Raw genomic sequence first — 18,844 nt, 5'->3', positions numbered from 1 at the left:
TATTGGTTATTGGCTACACATTTTTTTATTAAATGGAGATGATCATTTGAATATAATTCACTTCATGTATATTAATATATAATTTTATATATTATATATAATTTTAAGATAATTTTCTCATTTTAGAGTGAGGCTAGTTTTCTCATTCCTCCTACTGCCATCATAAGATGTCTATCTGCTGTTTTTTCACCAAAAATGCCCTCTCCACATTCCCTCATCTTCCTCAAGAAATCCCTCTCATCTTTGCAAACATAGCCCAAATTCCTTAGGGAATTCTTCCCTGATGCCTAGACTAAGTATGAACTCCTATAGTTTTCTGTATTTTCCTTCAAGTATATGGTTATGGTTTTTAAAATTAAAATTAATGTTAGTCTCTCTCACTAGATCATAAGCACTAGCAGATAAGTTCCATATCTGATTTTGTTCACCAGATTATCATTAATTCGTGGAACATTTATTGGTATTCTACTCAGCAAATAGTATATCTGAATGGATGGATGAACATATGTTAATTTGTGAGACATGAAAAAAGGTTTCTAAGTTCAAATTAATTTGAGATATACTAGGTAAAACAAATTTAATCGGCCTTCTTGTTCTGCTTTCTTTCATAAAATAATGCACATTAGGTCATTTAAAGAAGGGCTTATGATAGGCAGATATCACTCATACACTTGTTCTTGGTAAATTCTTGAGGAACATTAATAGTAAGAATTTCTGCGTGGGAAATGCTGGTAGGTAAGATCTTGATAAGGAATAATTTGGGCAAAATATAAGATTTTATAAAGCAAATATTTGAAAGATCATTATAGATGCTTTCAAGGTATATAAAAAAGCTGAGTCTATTCTAGTATATTTAATTCTACTTTACTATAAAACATGATTATTTATACACATAGCTATATGAAATATTTTAGAAAATATAAAATAATTATTCAATATATTTCTCAGTTTAAGATCCTACACTTTGTAAAATAACTTGAAATTATTTTATTTTCAAATTTGAATTTCTACCTTACAATAAACGGTCAGCAAATCATGATCCATACTGTGTCTATTTTGCATTTCCTTGGTGGGGGGCGGGGAGACAAACTACGACAACTTCCCCCTTTGCAGTTTTGCTCCATTCCAGTCTACATATAACATATAAGGACGTGCGTGTGACGGAAATTGACAATGTCTCTTCTTATGTTAACACTATACTACTTCAGTATCATCAAAATATGTAGTTGCCCTTGATTTTTAAAGACAGCAAAATATGAAATAATAACTAACATCTAGTAAACAAGATTACTAGTTCTAAAATCCTAGAAAGATAGGATCTTAATTATTTTCACAACACTTAGTAAGCAATAATGACAATAAATAATCATTAAATTCAGCAACAACTGTAGAGCATTTATGTACCGTATCCATATTGAACGTAATGAATGACATCGTGGTATAAAATGTCTTACCCTTCGGAGTTTTGTCACTTTTCTCAAGTACCTTTAGTGCTGTTACTGAACCTTCAGGTTTGAATTCTTTGCCATCCTTCACTTCTTTGCCATTCTTCACTTCTTTCCCTGGTTCTTTTAATTTGGCATCTAACATGGCTATTTTGCTTTCAGAACTGGACTCAACTGACAGCTTAAATTCGGGCAATGTTTCTTTCAAGAGCTCCCATACTTTGTCCATATATCCTGGGCTTGGATAAAACACAACAGCATTAATTTCCAAATCATAAAGAAATAGAAAATCTTAACAGACCAATTACTAACAAATATATTGAATCGGCAATCAAAACAATCCCAACAAACAAAACTCCAGGATGAGATGGATGAATTCTACTGGTGAATTCTACCAAACATTTAAAGAATAATTAATACCAATCCTTCTCAAACTCTTTGGGAAAAGATAGAAGGAACACATTCTAACCCATTTTATAAAGCCATCATAACTTAAATACCAAAACCAGACAAGGACACCACAAGTAAAGGAAATTACTGACCAAAATCTCTGATGAACATAGATGCAGAAGTCCTCAACAAAATATTAGCAAATAGAATTCAACAATACATTAAAAGGATAACATACCATGAACAAGTGGGATTAATTGCAAGGATGTAAGTAAGTATGATTCAACATTTGCAAATCTTGGTGATACACCACATTAACAAAATGAATAATAAAAATCATAAGGTCATCTCAATAGATGGAGAAAGAACATTTGACAAAATTCAACATCCATTTATGATAGAAACTCTCAACAAAATGGGTATAGAGAGAACATACCTCAACATAATAATGGCCATATATGACAAGCCCACAGCTAACATCATACTCAATCAACGGTGAAAATCTAAAATCTTTCCCTCAAGATCAGGAACAAGACAAGGATGCCAACTCTCACCATATTCATTCACTAGTATTGCAGATCTTAACCAAAGCAAGTAGGCAAGAAAGAGAAATAAAAGGCATCTAAATTAGATAGGAAGAAGTAATTTTGTCACTATTTGCAGATGACATAATATACATAGAAAACTCATAAAATGCCACCTGAAACTATTAAGCCAATAAATACTTCAGTCAGGTTGCAGGATACAAAATCAATATACAAAAATCTTTTGCATTCTATACACTAAACGAATCATCAGAAACACAAATGAAGAAAACAATCCCATTTACAATTGCATTAAAAGAAATAAAATACCTAGGAATAAATTTAACCAAGGAGGTGAAAAACTTGTACACTGAAAGCTATAGGACATTAATAAAAGAAATTGAAGATGACACAAATAAATGGAAAGACATTCTGTGCTCATTGACTGGAAGAACTAATATTGTAAAAATGTCCATACTACCCAAAGTCATCCATAGATTCAATGCAATCCTTATCAAAATTCTAATGACATTTTTCACAGAAATCGGAAAAACAATCATAAAATTTGTATTGAAACACGAAAACCTCTTAATAGCTTAAGTTATTGTGAGAAAGAACAAACCTGGAGGCATCACACTTCTTGATTTCAAACTATGTCACAAATCTATAATCAAACAATATGCTATTGACATAGAGACACTTAGATCAATGGAACACAATAGAGAGCTAAGAAATAAACCCACCCATATATAGTCAACTAACTTTGACAATGGAATCAAGGATACACAATGTGGAAAAGCTAGTCTCCTCAAGAAATGGTGGTGGAAGAACTGGACAGCCACATGCAAAAGAATGAAACCAGACCGTTATCTTACACTATCCACAAAAATAAGCTCATAATGGATTAAAGAGTTGAATGCATGGTATTATGTGGTTCTACCATAAAACTCCTACAGAAAACATAGGCTTCTTGACGTTGGTCTCGATACTGTTTTTTGTTTGTTTGTTTGTTTGTTTTGGATTTGACTTCAAAGGCAAGGGCAACAAATGCAGGAATAAAAAGTAGGGCTATATCACGCTAAAAAGCTTCTGCATCGCAAAAGAAAACATCAACAAAATGAAAAGGCAACCTACTGAATGAAAGAAAATATTAGCAAATCATATATCTGATAGGGAATTAAAAAATACATGAAGTACTCATACAACTCAATAGCAAACAAAACAAAACAAAAAAACCCAAACTCTCCAACTAATAAATGGGTAAAGGATCTGAATAGACAATTTTCAAAAAAAAAAAAAAAAAAAAACCCTACAGATAAGCAAAGGTACATGAAGAGATATTCAACATCACTAATCATCAGGGAAATACAAATCAAAACCACAATGAGATTTCACCTCATGGCTGTTATCAAAAGAAAAAAAACACAAAACAAGAAATAACAAGTATGGCAAAGAAGTGGAAAAAGAAACCTTTATGCACTGTTGGTGGAATTACAAATTGGTGCAGTCACTATGGAAAACAGTATGGAGGTTCTTCAAAAAAATTGAAAAAGAACTTCCATATGATCCAGCAATTCCAATTCTGGGTTATCTGAGTAAAAGGAAAATGCCAATATGAAGAGATATGTGCCCACCTGTGTTTACTGCAACATTATTTACAAGAGCCAAGATATGGATAAGGAAGGTGTGGCATATTATACATATATATGTATATTGAGTATGAATGAGTATGAATATATGAAAATTACTCAGCCATAGAAAAAGATAGAAATCTTTCCATTTGTGACAACATGGATGGATCTAGAGGGTATAATGCTAGACTAAAAAGTCAGACAGAGAAAGCCAAATGCCACATGATTTCATTATATGTAGAATGTAAAAGACAAAAGAAACAAAAGAAAACAGAAACAGACATATAGGTACAGGAAATAAACAGTTGGCGATTACAGGGGGAGGCATTAGGGGTGGAGTGAAATAGGGGAAGGGATTAGAGGTACAAATTTCCCAGTTATAAAATAAATAACTCACGGTGATGCAACATACAGCATAGAGAATATAGTCAATAATATTGTCATCACCATATTGTAACAGATGGTAACTAGACATCATGGGATCCTTCAGTAACATATACAAATGTTGAATCACCATGATGTATGCCTGAAACTAATAGGATATCGTACATCAATTATATTTCAGTTTTAAAAAGCGAAGTGACCAAGTGCTCTATTCCAGATGAACTACTCCAACATTAGAGAACTGTGCCTAGAAACGAATTATTTCGTTTGAAATTGACTTCTTGTATCACACAGATATATCATTGATTGTGTTTCTATTATATGGAGAGTCAAAGCCCTTTTTTTCCCTTTTAAATGGAAAAACTGCATTAATTGAAGGAAAACCTGAGAGGCGAGGTCAATAATTGCACATAGACCAGTGCTTCCCTTTGGTACTCCCACAGGAGCATGGAAGGGAAGGTGTCTGTTGGCGATGCCACAGAACACTTTTGTCCTAACTGATTTTCACATGGAAAAAACGTTCTAATCGTCAACATGAGTTTGGAACTTCAGCACTCTAGTTCTCCTTGATCCTGTAAACCATGAACACTACTGTAGGTCCCTCAGAGGCTTTCTCTTCACATTCTAAACCTTCCTGGCAACAGAAACGTCCCACTCCTGAACATACTTGTGGCTCTGAGAATATTGTTTTCCTGCTTCACTGGCCCTCTCCTTCCTTTCCTTCAAACAAACCCAGTCAATAGTAAAGGTTCAGACCAAGTCAGAACACCCTCCGTGAAGCCCTCTTGACCCCCTGCAGCCTTGGCTAGACGGCGATTGATTACATACTTCAACTTGAACGTTTCTTGACAATCATCTATATACTATTTCATGACATCCTTTTCATTTAATATTACATAGGCATGCATAAATTAATTTTGTAATTTTACAGTATAATTGTAATTTAAAATTATATGAATAATGTGGCAGAATATTCCTAGGAAAAAAACTCTACAAATCATGACATACATAGATCAAAGCATGTATTTTTTACTCTTTAGTTGTATTTAGGAGAAAATTGATAAATTTGAATGTTCGGCTCAGTCTCTTATTCTTCTTTAGAATTTTCCCCATTTTCAAAGGCTGATTACTAATTATCATACATACGTCTAGATAATATTAAATAATCTAGTGACATTCACTAGAGAGGGAAAGAAACTTATAGTAATTATGACTCTACAGTACAGTAGCTACTTTTTCTATCACTTACTCACTTACTTTGGAACAACAACAACAATAACAACAACAACAACCACCATATAGAATAGGTCATTTTATCCCCATTTTTCATATGAAGAAATTGGAGCCCAGAGAAGTTACGTTACAAAATTCGCACAGCTTGAAACTGAAGTGTCAGAACACAAATCTAGCCAAAGCTCAAGGTTTCCCCCCTTACATCATTTTCATAGAAACTTCATAAGCAACCATAAATTCATGCAAATTGAACATCTAAAACTGCTCAAAATTTTTATTATTAATTTTAAGGTAGTCTATGAACACTTTTCAATTTTCATGTATGATCAGAGTATGATTCTGGTAAGAGACAATTCACAATTTCTAATTGACTAATTTTCTAGTCTTATTTATTTTGACTTCCTATTTCTTCACCACCTTTCAATGGACTTCTGAGGATTTCCTGTCTCCGCTATCTCTACTCACTATCACACAGGAAAAATTAAGACAAAATTATAAGCATTCCTTCAACACTAAAGATAAAAATTTAGAAAAGTGCATAGTTTTAAATTTCATTCTGTCTCTACTTCCCTCCACTAACATTGCCCATAGTGTTTCAAGAAATATTCTCTTCTCTTAGATATCAGAAAAGGATTTTCCATGAGAAGACCTATCTAGACCTTTGCCTAAAATAAAAACATAGGATCACCTCTCCCTACAGGAAAGCTGTCCCTTGAGGAAGGGGTCTACTCTTCCATTTTTTTCCCCCTGTATATATGTTTATTTCAACCAAAAAACAGCTAGTTTATCCTGCTGAAATGATGTTTCAGATGGTAGAATCCAAGTTACTGGGGACTGAATTTAATCTCCTCTAACGTGGACCTTTTGAGAATGGTAGCTTTCTAATACGAATCAAAGATCAGAGATGATCCAAATTGATAACTGTGTTATGGATTTGATCTTTCTATAAAAACCAAACCACTCTGGGCTTCAGTTTCCTCATTTGTAAGGACACATACCGAGCTGATGAGGTCATATGAATGACTAAAAAATATCTTCAGGACTGTGGTTTTTAATTAGAAATAATATATTAATGTGCGTAATGCCTAATAGGTGTTTCACTATTATTAGTTATTTCCTAATATGTTCAGTTAATTAAAAGTTGCCTTTATATTTCCGTATTGAATAAGCATAGTAGCTGAATAGGTGTAAAGGGACGCATGTAAATATTTTACCATAATAAAGAATTAACATTGTTTTCATATTTGTAATTCAGATATTTAAAGATTAAATTCACAGTCTTCTTAAGGAAACAGAATGTATCCTGAAATTCTAAAGGAATTTTATAGGATACTATAAAATACTATTTTCACAAATATTTTGTAAAATGTGTCATTTCTTGAAATTTTCTTAAAGATTAAGAATGTTTTAGTTCAAGAAACATTCCCAGGGGAGAAAGAAAAAAAATATATGAAGAACTTAATGTTAAAACCTACTGGAGAGAGATCACTTCTGGTAACCATCCTGTAAGTGCATGGATGACAGTGAACTCTCCTAGTTCTCTCCTCTCTGCTATATGGATGCTGAGAAGGAAAATGCACAATAGTATAGTTAGCCACGTTTGAAAACAGAGAGGTATATAAGGACTAGGAATCTTCAGTAAACAGTGGTATAGCAATAAAAATGTAGGGGTCATAGTGGTTACATATTAGAATACAAGAAAATACTATTCCAACTGCCAGATGATTTGTTTTGTTAAAGCGTTTAAAGAGATCCGAAGATAAAATTTCATGTTTATTTAAAAACATGCTAAAGCCTTATTTTTAAAAGATATAAATTAATATTCATGTCATATAGACAAAACATATTCACATATATATTATAAAATATGTAAATTTAGATGATATATATTTTATATATTCAAAATACTAACATGTTCTTTAAAAAATAGAACAGTATCTTTTATCTTTCTTATTTCAGTTATTATCCTAAGACACCTATGAGGCTGTGTATTAAATCAGTCTCATACATGGCAGGTCAAGATGGACATCAGATATCCCTAATTAAATCCTTAGATAATTTCAGAGAGACTAGAAACATCTTCTGTCATATAAAAGAGTAGATCTGCCACCATAGCATAAAGTCGAATGAGATTATGAATGACCAAATATCATTCTTCCCATTTTAGTCCTTCTGTTTTCTGAAGTGATTAGTCTATTTACATTAACACACATAAATGCTGTACCCCCATTGTGGCCAGGGGTCACATCTTCAGTCCACCAGGTACCAACAGGGGAGATTGATGGGATTGACCGTACGTGTCCTTTTTCAGAAAGAAATCTTACTATCTTAGTCACATGTTCTATCATTTATAAACTTGCACTGGTTTGTTGTTTATAGACTATGAATTTTGATGTGTCTACATATGTCACAGATAACAAAAATCTCTTGGGGTAGTTCACAGTTTAGTCTAAGCTCCTCTGTGGATAATCAAATTTAGGAAACAACTGTGTAAACCTCATAAAGATAATGTTCTGTCCTTTGCATAGCTCACAATGATGTTGACATAATTATTACATGTTAATTTTTAATGTGGAAAGCTAAAACTCATATGAAAATAATTGCTGTATACTATAAATCTGAGGAAAGTGTATAAACAAATGTAAATTGTACCACACAGTACAGGTATCCACTAGAAAGCTTCAGAAATGTCTGGTCCTTTATTTCCTTGCGGATTTATTTATTTTTTAAAATAACAATAATCCTATTTCTTAGGTTGCTATAAAATTCCATGGAACTGTAGCTTTAAGAAAGGCAAAATGCCACTCCAATTTCCAGGTCACAAGTTTAACGCTTCACTGATGTTAATTCAGCTCCAATTCTCAGAACTTCATTAGGTCTGAGAATTAAGAACATGAGGAACACTATTTTCTTTCAAAACAAACAAACATAGCTGTCACCAGAGTGAATACTTAGTACTATTCAGCTACCTAAAAAGATCTGAGCTGAGTTCTTCAAAAAATCATTGAAATTAAAAGTTGTGAGCTGGGTGCAACAAATTCCAAACAGAAAATCGAGGGTTGTTGAGAGAAAAGAGAGACGACAAGGATGGCCATAGGAGTGGCTGGTTTTGTTGTGTAGCCTTGGGAAAGAAAAAGGAAGTGAAGCCAAAGGAAAATCCACAAAAAGCAGGGTGGGCTTCTGAAGGACAAGCCTCTGCTTCCCAAAGGGGAGGAGGCTGAGCTTTGAGCAAAGGGCTGATGTGGTCTCTGTTAGAGCGTGTGGGTGTTCCGTTGGGAAGGAGACGCTGTCACACCCTGCAGGAGGGTGAAAGGTATCAAATTCAAGCTGGTGAAGTGTATGTGAGAATTCTCCCCCTGAGAAATGATACGAAGTTGCCAGGCCTTTGCAATTCAAGCATCTAAGCTATTTTTGCATGGCTGGGGTGGGGATGGATTGACCTAGGTGGAAGCCAAGAGAATGAACATGACAGACATGTCTCACTTACACTGATGCACAAGACATGCAGGAATAGAAGACGCAAGCAGATTGCACAAGGGTATTGAAGCAAATGTGAGTAGTTTTCACCACGAATGTATTAAGGGATCATTGTTACCAAAAACATGAGGAACATACTGACATCCTTCAGAAGAGTTCAGGTTTTCAAGATTAGTAAATTATTGCTGCACTTACAGAACCTAAAACTTGAACTGGATTCCAAGGTATATTATTTGGTATTTAGATGAACTAATATTTCCCCCTACAAAACAACTTCTTTCTCACGCTAACCTGAAACATTATTTTTCATGATTACTTGCCATTCATGGTAAGAAAACTTTGGATATAAAATAATTTTTGAGTATTTTCTCTTGGGAGAATGTTGTCTTATTGCTGGCTAACTCAATATTTCAAATTAGTGGTTTTGGCATGTTCATTTTTATATTACAATATTTACATTATTTGGAAAGAAAACTCATTTAAATTGATTTAAAAATAATAAAGCTATGTGTTATAGATGTATAGCTGTTTGTTGTCTGTCTTTTTGTTTTTATATAAGTGAGCGATCGATCATTCTTCCTTCTACATACTCAACATTTGCCAGCTTAATGATAGCTTTACACAGAAGCATTGGCCAGAGCTCAAATTCATAGGTCGTGGCTGGAAGCAATAGATTGTTGTATTCATCAAAAGGCAGAAAGTCATCAATAGTTATCTTTCTCCAGCAACCCTAAACAGGAGAAGAAAGGAACACGTCAGTGACTTACATTATTTTCTCTCATCCATTATGGTCCACCACTGAGTATTTTATTTAATATCAGCACATCCCTATCTATACATACCGACAGTGTCACTATTTCTGAGGTCTTGTAAACACATTCTTGGGTGCCTTACCCTACATAATGCAGTAAATTAAAGTGTTGCAAATAGCAGAACCCAAACATTATACAGCCATAGATAACTTTGGCCATAATTAAATAACTCAATATAGTCGTAACACCAATTCTCCAAATATAAGTAATTATTGTTTATCCTGCTAGTGAAATTAAACTTCCAATTACCAGATTACTTCTACTCCTAATTAAAGATCTAATTCTTAACATGAAGTTATTTAATACTTCATTTAATAAAACCATGATATATTTTCCTGTATACATATTACTTCACAACTAAAAGTTTAAGACAAATGATAACATTAATGATTATGAAGTCAAAAAACTATATATTTTTTAAATTTTGGTTTTACATGTGAAATCTTACCATGGATTTATTCTTTTGCCCAAGAAATGTTTTCAGCAGTGATGCAAACGTTGTGAACCTAAAGATCTGCAAAACACATCCCCTAAACCATTGCATCACTTACAGTCTAGTGAGGGAAGACGTATATGCCAACAATATCAGACATAACATGTTCAAAGTGTTCTAGGGCCAGAAAAGAAGGTGTGACAAATATTGCTTGTGGAAATCTTCACAAGAAGGTAACCTCTGAACTAACGATTCAAAGAACAGTCTAGTTTTCCCAAGTAGATAGGAGTAATGGGGTGAAACATGGTTTCTTTGCATGGCATGTGTAACTGTGAGCTCATATTGCCCTCTTTAGTGGTCGTGTGTCTTTCTTTCTTCCCTAAGAGATGATGTAGGGCAAGACAGGGTTAAAGCACAGGTGTTTAGCCACTCTCTCTTCTAATTTCAGATGATAAGACCCAAGAGAATACCCAGTGAAATAAGTCAGACACAAAAGGGCAAATATTGTATACTTCTACTTACATGATAATCTGGTAAAAAACAAATTTGCAGAGACAAAAGGCATGATAGAGGTTACCAGGGACGGCGAGAAGAGGGGGATGAAAAATTACTGTTTAATAGGTACAGAGTTTCTGTTTGGGATGATGAAAAAGTTGTAGAAGGAGATACAGTCTTGATGGTTGTACAACCTTGTAAAACTATGTAATGCCTCTGAATTGTACATTTATAACGGTCAAATGTTAAATATTACATTATATATATGTTAGCAAAATAAACTAATAATAGCAGTTCCCTTTCTACACTTTGATTTTCAACAAAAATTTTGAAGGAACCAACTGGATCCCTATGAAGGAAAAGTTTTAAGTCAACATAGGAACTTAAGTTAAACCAGCTCAATGAATATCATCTGCTTCCAGCTGATCAATAACATATTTCAGTTGAGAATGCTTTGATTGCTAAATACTATTGAACTGTACAGTATAAATAGATGAACTGCATGATATGTGATTGCATCTCAAAAAAGCTATTACGAAAAATATACCGGGATAAGTGTTCAGTGTTACATATCTAAAACTTAATTTAATTAGAAATAAGAATTTTCTTCGGAATTTTTTTAATTCTTTGATATTAATACATTGGTTGGGCTGCTTCTTAAAGTTTATGAAGAAATTAAATATTATATATACATAGGGGCAGCTGGGTGGTTCAGTCAGTCAAGGATCTGCCTTCAGTTCAGGTCATGATCTCAGGGTCCTGGGATGGAGCCCCATGTTGGGCTCTCTGCTCGGAGGGGAGTCTGATTGTCCCTCTCCCTCTGCCCCTCCGCCTCACTCGTGCTCACTCTCTCTCTCTCAAATAAATAAAATCTTTTAAAATATATATATATATAAATATTATATAATATAAATATTATATATATGTGAAGTCATCATAGAATATTGAATTTATTTGAGTCCTTATCATAGAATACTGAAACATTTTTACAACTTTTTTTAACTGCATGTAAATGATGTACATTGGGCAGTTTTTACTGAGTTTACTGTGTTAACACCACATAATTTTAAATGACTATCAAAATGTTTAATTACTTAGCATGTTTATGAAGAAGGATGTCTCCTTTTTTAATATAAGTTACCAAGTTACTTTAGAATGCAATCGTGTTCAAATTTTAATATCTCCCACACTTGATTTCTAGGTCAAAATAACTCAATAGCTACATAAATTTATATCCTCTTCCTCCTATGACTACGCTAAAGGGAGAATAAAAAATGCTTTTTAATTAATCGCATCAGTCACAATTACAAAAGATCAGGGACAGAGATTTGAGCAAATACCTGAATGAGCATAATTATATAGATAGGATAGAACCCCCGACCGCACTCCCCCCCACCTTCATCGCAGTGACAGTCGTGCCCCTCCCACACAGGGCCTGAAGGTGGAACTCTGACTTCCTTGCCTGTCCTGAAGTAAACAAGGCAGTTTCTCTCCCCAGTGGAATGAGTGGGCAGAATTATGACTTCCATCCTCCTCCTGCAGTAAAGAGGAAGTGCTTTCTGCATTAGTAGAGCCAGTTGGAGGAACTCTTATTTCCACACTCTACCCAGGCAGGAATGAGGTGGGAACACTTCCCCCTCCTCTGGTAGTGCTCAGGATGTGGGATGGAGTCTTATCATCTGGATAACAAACAAGAGAGGCAGAGCGAAGTAGCACTGCACAGGCTTTATAAACTAAATTAACATTTGAAACACAGCCCACAGAAGTGAGCCAGGATGTGTACTCTGAATCTAAACAGGTTGACTACGTGCTAAAATAAAAAATTTAAGTAGAAAACAGTCATAAAATAGAACACTAAAAACGTCCAGGAAACTGTCCAAAATTACTCATCATGCAAAAACCAGGAAAATCTAAATTTCAATGAGAAAATACAGTCAAGAGACCACAGTGCCAAAAGGACAGGGAATTTGGAATTTTTAGTTAAGAAATTTAAAGCTGATGTCATAAAAATGCTCCAGGAAGCAATTATGAATACTCTTGAAACAAATAAAAAATAGAATATCTCAGCAAAGAAACAAAAAGTATATAAGAGGAAATAACCAGAAATTTTGAACTTAAGCAAACAAAACTTTCATAGGGAAAGATCGATAATAGGATGCAAATGGCAAAGAAATTAGTTAGTTCAATAGAAATTATGAACAAGGAAAAGTAAATTTTTTTTAAATGATAGGAACCTCAAAGATCTGTGAGACAATGAAAGAAGACATAACACGCATGTCATCAGAGTCCCCAAAAATGCGGAAAAAAGAATGTGGGGCTGAAAAAATATTTAAATGAATAATGGCTGAGAACTTTCCAAATTTGTCATAAGACATGTCTCTACAGTTTCAAGAAGCTCAGAATATTCCAAAGAGGATAATCTTAAAGAAATCTACACCCAGACACCTCAAATTCAAACTTCCGAAAATTTGAGACAAAGAAATAAGCCTTAAAACAGCTAGTGAGAAAAGGACTCTGGATTACTCTTCAGAAACCACAGAAGCCAGAAGGAAACGTCCAACTAGCTGTCAATGCTGAGAAAAAAGGCCTACCACCCCACAGCACTCTATCGGTGAACGTGTCTGTTAGGAATAAGGCTGAAATAAAACATTTTCAGACAAGAGGCACCTGGGTGGCCCAGTCGGTTAAGAGTCTGACTCTTGGTTTCAGCTCAGGTCTGATCTCAGGGTTGTGAGATGGAGCCCCAAGTCGTGCTGTGTTCAGTGTGGAATCTGCTCGAACTTCTCTTTCCTTCTTCCTCTGCCCCTCCCCCCTGCACTCTCTCTCACTGAAATAAATAAACCTTTAAAAAAATTTTTTTTCAGACAAAAAATGTTAAGATAGTTTATTACCAGAAGATTGGCCCCCAAAAGGATGGTGAAAGGAAATTCTTTAAAAAAAGAAAAGGAAAGGAAATGGAAGAAATCTTAGGACATAAGGAATGAAGAAAGAGCAGAGAAAAATATAAACATCTGTATGGATAAATACAATAAAGTATTCTTCATCTTTTGAGCTTTAAAAATTATATTTGACATTTAAAAGCAACATTTATGAGTAGGTTCTGAATATGTATAAAGAAAATATCTTCACAGCTATGCTATAAAGGGAGGGGGATAAGGGGGCCCAAATGATGGTAAAGTATCTATATTCCAATCTAAGTGGCAAATGATGCTATTACTGGACTGTGATAAACTAAGCATGTATATTTTAATCCCTAGAGCAACCACTAGAAAAAAAAGTAATACATAGAGATATACTCAAAAACACTGGAGATAACTCAAAATGGAATCCCAAAGAATGCTCAAGAGATAGACAGGAAAAGGGAAACAGATACAAAAAAATAAGTAAATAACAGAAGTAACAGAGTATACAAATAATAAATGACAGACTTAAATCCCATTTATATCAAATGTAAATTGCACACAAATTAAAATGTAAGAGTAACTTGGATATACTTATAAAAATTAAGAGTTTGTATATAATTGAATAATTCCACATGTAGAAATCCCAGAAAAAATAGTCATATAAATGGGCAAAGATATATACACAAAGATGCCATTTTACAGAATTGTATTGGTAAAACACTGGTCATAATCTAAATGTCAAGATGAAATTAACAAAACATGTATAATTATTGTTACATTCAAACAAAGGAGTACAAGGTAGATCAATATATATTAGCATAAATAATGCTCATAGTTAGGGAAAAAATACATTACAGAACCAGAAGTACCATACGATCCCATTGTTGCTATAAATTATATATAGTAGGTTTACGTATATTAATAAGAAAAAAGTTTAGGAAGATACACAGAAATCATTTTTGTGATTATGTAGGCAGAATCATAATGAATTTTCATTCTCTACTTTGAACATTTTAATAATGTTTGAACTTGTTTTACTAAAAGCATTTATAATGTTAATAATAATGAAATAACAAAAACATTTCTATTTTGGAAAAAATAATTTAACGATAGAAGAATAATTTGTCATGGTATGTCTTGAAAACACTGTTGTTCAAGTTTAAAGAACAAAAATGTCACTGGGTGGGAGAGAGTTTGTTTCAAATGCTGGAGTGCAGGATTTGGCCAGAGACTCGTCTCAGGGGGTCTGGGATGTGGCTGGGGAAGCACAAAAGGTAGTGCTGGTGGTTTTCTGCACCTCCCTATCTAAGAAACTCCAAATTCAACAATAATTTTGTGCTTAAAAAAATGTAAGGGTCTAGGAGAAACAAAAGTTAATACATTTTTTATATCAGTAGACGGATGGCAACTGGAGAAAATTATTGGTCCCAATGTGTGTGTTTTCCCTATTTATTCAGAGACAGATGAAAGCGCTGGGACACTCACAGCAAGGTTGCCAAGAGCAATTTACATGTTTTGAGTGGAAAGCGCCCACTTAATTGCTTCTATCAAGGAGTGCAAGGAATGCTGGAATTGGAAAGTACCTGAAAGGTTGCAGGTGACCCCAGTAACAGTAATATCACTTCTGGGTGAAAGAAGAGAGGAACTTCTCTGTTCTATAACAGTTTTTAATGCTACTCAACAAATATTTGTCTGACTGATGTCAAAGAACCTTGATGCTAGGTTCTTAGAATCCAAACTGAAAATAATAGAAATACTTTCATGGGAAAAATGATATGCTGGTGTAAAGATCTGCACTTTAAATGTCACACGGAGAATTTCTGACAGGTTGGTTTGCTTCAAAGAATGATTAAGATAAATGGTTGGAGGGAGAGCAGGAAAGGGGGAGAATATATATATGCAATAAAGCAGGGAAGGAAAATCGATGTCCAGTAACAAAAAGATAAGCAAGCAGCAAGGGGAAGAGGACTCAAAGCGTAGGAGATGTGACAGGGCAAGGAAGATAATGTAGAACCGAGATGTGTCCAGCTCGTTACACTGTGTCAAGCAGTAGATGGTAACAGAACTTATTGTTATGAATATGTTTCTTAAATATTTGAAGTGAAAAGCAAAGGATAGACATATAAATACTGAACTAAAAAAAAAAACAAAAAATATATTGCTTATGTCTAGAAAAGGATTTTAAAAAAGAAAAAAATGTTTATCCTGTCAGAAAGAATTTACTCTAATTCTTTACTACACCTATCATGCACACAGGTGTTGACTTAGCCCTACCACCTGGGAATTAGGTAGAAACAGGTAAAAATTTTTGCCCCTAGCCCAGAGAGAACAAATTTCTACCTGCCAGAAAACCATCTCTCTATAACATGAATGCAGTCTCTAAGACAGCAAAGTCCTTGTTTTCTGCCCTGTAAAAATTGCATCTATCTATTTATTATCACTGTTATCACTTTCTATATCCTTTCAAGGAGTCCAACTCCAATTTCAAAAAATAGACCAAAATAGAGGAGCAGGAGAGTATTGTAATCTGACTTGTGTATTTACCTTACAAAAAGAACTTTAGGTTGTATTTGCAGATTACATGACACTATACATAGAAAATCCTAAAGACTTTACTACAAAACTATTAGGAGTAACAGATGAATTCAGTAAACTTGCAGGATACAAAATTAATATATAAAAATCAGTGTGTTTCTATACACTAATAATGAAGTAGCAGAAAGAGAAATTAAGACAAGAATTACATTTACAACTACACGAAAAAGAATAAAATACCTAGGAATAAACTTAATGAGGTGAAAGACCTGTACTCTGAAAACTATAAGACACTGATGAAAGAAATGGAAGATGACACAAACAAATGGAAAGATATTCCATGCTCATGGATTAGAAGAATTAATTTTGTTAAAATGTCCTTGCTACCCAAAGCAATCTACAGCTTTAATGCAATCCCTATCAAAATACCAACAACACTTTTCACAGAACTAGAATAAATACTCGTAAAATTTGTATGGAACCACAAAAGACCCTAAATAGCCAAAGAAATGTTGAGAAAGAAGAACAAAGCTGGACGCAGCACAATCCCAGATTTCAGGTATACTACAATCCTTAGTAGTCAAAACAGTATGGTACTGGCACCAAAAAGACACACAGATCAATGAAACAGAATAGAGAGCCCAAAAATAAACCCATGCTTATATAGTCAGGTAATCTAGACAAAGGAGGAGGCAAAAATACATAATGCATAAAGGACAGTGTCTTCAAAACTGGTGCTGGGAAAACTGGACAGCTACATGCAAAAGAATGACATTTTCCTACACCATACACAAAAATAAACTCTAAATGGATGAAAGACCTCAAAATGGATTAAATCTGAGACCTGAATTTATAAAACTTCCAGAAGAAAACATAGGCTGTTATTTCTTTGACATCAGCTGTAGAAAGATTTTTCTAGATATGTCTCCTAAGGCAAGGGAGACAAAAACAAAAATAAGCTATTGGGACTACACCCAAATAAAAAGCTTTGCACAGTAGACAAAGCCATAATAAAGGGCAACATACTGAATGGGAGAAGATAGTTACGAATGATATATACAATAAGGAGTTAATATCCAAAATATATAAAGAATTTATACGAGTCAACACCAAAAGATAAATATCAATTAAAAAATCGACAGGGAATCTAAATAGACAGTTTTCCAAAGAAGACATACAGGTCACCAGACACATGAAAAGATGCTAAACATCACTCATCATCAGGGAAATACAAACCAAAACCACAATGAAGTATCACTTTACATGTGGCAGAATGGCTCAAATAAAAAAATAAGAAATAACATGTGTTGGAGAGGATATGGAGAAAAAGAAACCCTTGTGCACTGTTGGTGGGAATGCAAATTGGTGCAGCCTCTGTGGAAAACAGTACGGAGGTTCCTCTAAAAATTAAAAATAGAAATCCTGCATGATCCAGTAATTCCACTACTAGAAAAACAAAGAAAACTAAAACACTAATTTGAAAAAATATATGTGCCCCTATGTTTATTGCAGCATTATTTACAATAGCCAAGATAAAGAAGTAACCCAGTGTCCATTGATATACGAATAGATAAGGAAGTTGGATACACACACACACACACACACACACACACACACACACGATGGAATATTACTCAGCCACAAAAAAGAATGAGCTCTTGTTATTTGTGACAACATGGATGGATCTAGAGGGTATTATGCTCAGTGAAATATGTTAGCCAGAGAGAGACAAATACCATATGATTTCACTTATACATAGATTCTAAAAAATAAAACAAATGAATAAAATAACAAACAAAAAGCAGAAAGAGACCCATGAATACAGAGAACAAACTGGTGATTGCTAGAGGAGGAAGTGGGAAGATGGGAGGATGGGCAAAATGGGTGAAGGGGAGTGGGAGATACAGGCTTCTAGGTATGGAAGGAATAAGTTGTGGGAATAAAGATACAGCATGGGGAATATAATCAATGATATTATGAGAGTTGAATGGTGACAGATGGTAGCTACATTTGTGGTGAGCATAGCATAATATATAAACTTAATGAATGGCTCTGTTATATACCTGAAACTAATGTAACTTCTGTGCCATCTATACTACAATAATAATAAAAAAACCTTGTAGATTGGGCCAATATATGAATGTAAGAAATACACATTTAAGCAAAATGCCTGAATAAAGAAAACATCTAGAAGGCTATAGCTTCTTATATATTTTACATATACTAATGAATTCACTAAGAGGATGGGGCATGGGATGTTCCGTAGTCAGTGCTCTGGAAAGAAATGAAATAGGGATAGGTGAGATAAGTGTTAGGATTTCAGATTTATGGTATAGAGTAAAGGCCTCAGAATGACCGTTTTTAACACTAAAACCAGAAGATACTCAGGCATTGGCTGTTGTGTTCTAAAACAAAAAAAAAAAATATTATCCAAGTATTTCATATGTAAGCAAATTATCATTCATATAACAATCATATATAAAGGAAAATAGACCTCAATCTCTAAAATCACCCAAAATATACAGCATATATATCCTAAGTGAATAAAATTCTGGGATACATATTCCAGCGGAATGAACAAT

General features: G+C 34.0%; 1 protein-coding gene across 4 annotated transcripts in view; it reads right to left on the bottom strand.

Annotated features, from left to right (window-relative positions):
• Nucleotides 1-18,844, bottom strand: part of ADGB (androglobin) — a 153,765-nt gene that overhangs the window by 96,630 nt on the left and 38,291 nt on the right. For all 4 annotated transcript variants that reach the window (XM_087865567.1, XM_087865568.1, XM_087865569.1 and 1 more), the window contains exons 6-8: nucleotides 9,675-9,814; nucleotides 7,083-7,169; nucleotides 1,455-1,684 (exon numbers count right to left, since the gene is read on the bottom strand). In XM_087865567.1, the coding sequence (XP_087721693.1) occupies nucleotides 1,455-1,684; nucleotides 7,083-7,169; nucleotides 9,675-9,814 (457 nt within the window). The remainder of the gene's footprint in view (nucleotides 1-1,454; nucleotides 1,685-7,082; nucleotides 7,170-9,674; nucleotides 9,815-18,844) is intronic.

This window comes from Ursus americanus, chromosome 11, assembly GCF_024610735.1.
Source record: "Ursus americanus isolate L20-20 chromosome 11, mUrsAme1.1.p, whole genome shotgun sequence".
Lineage (NCBI taxonomy): Eukaryota > Metazoa > Chordata > Mammalia > Carnivora > Ursidae > Ursus > Ursus americanus.
The sequence above is the reverse complement of the archived record's forward strand: the minus strand, read 5'-3'. Positions and strand labels throughout refer to the sequence as shown.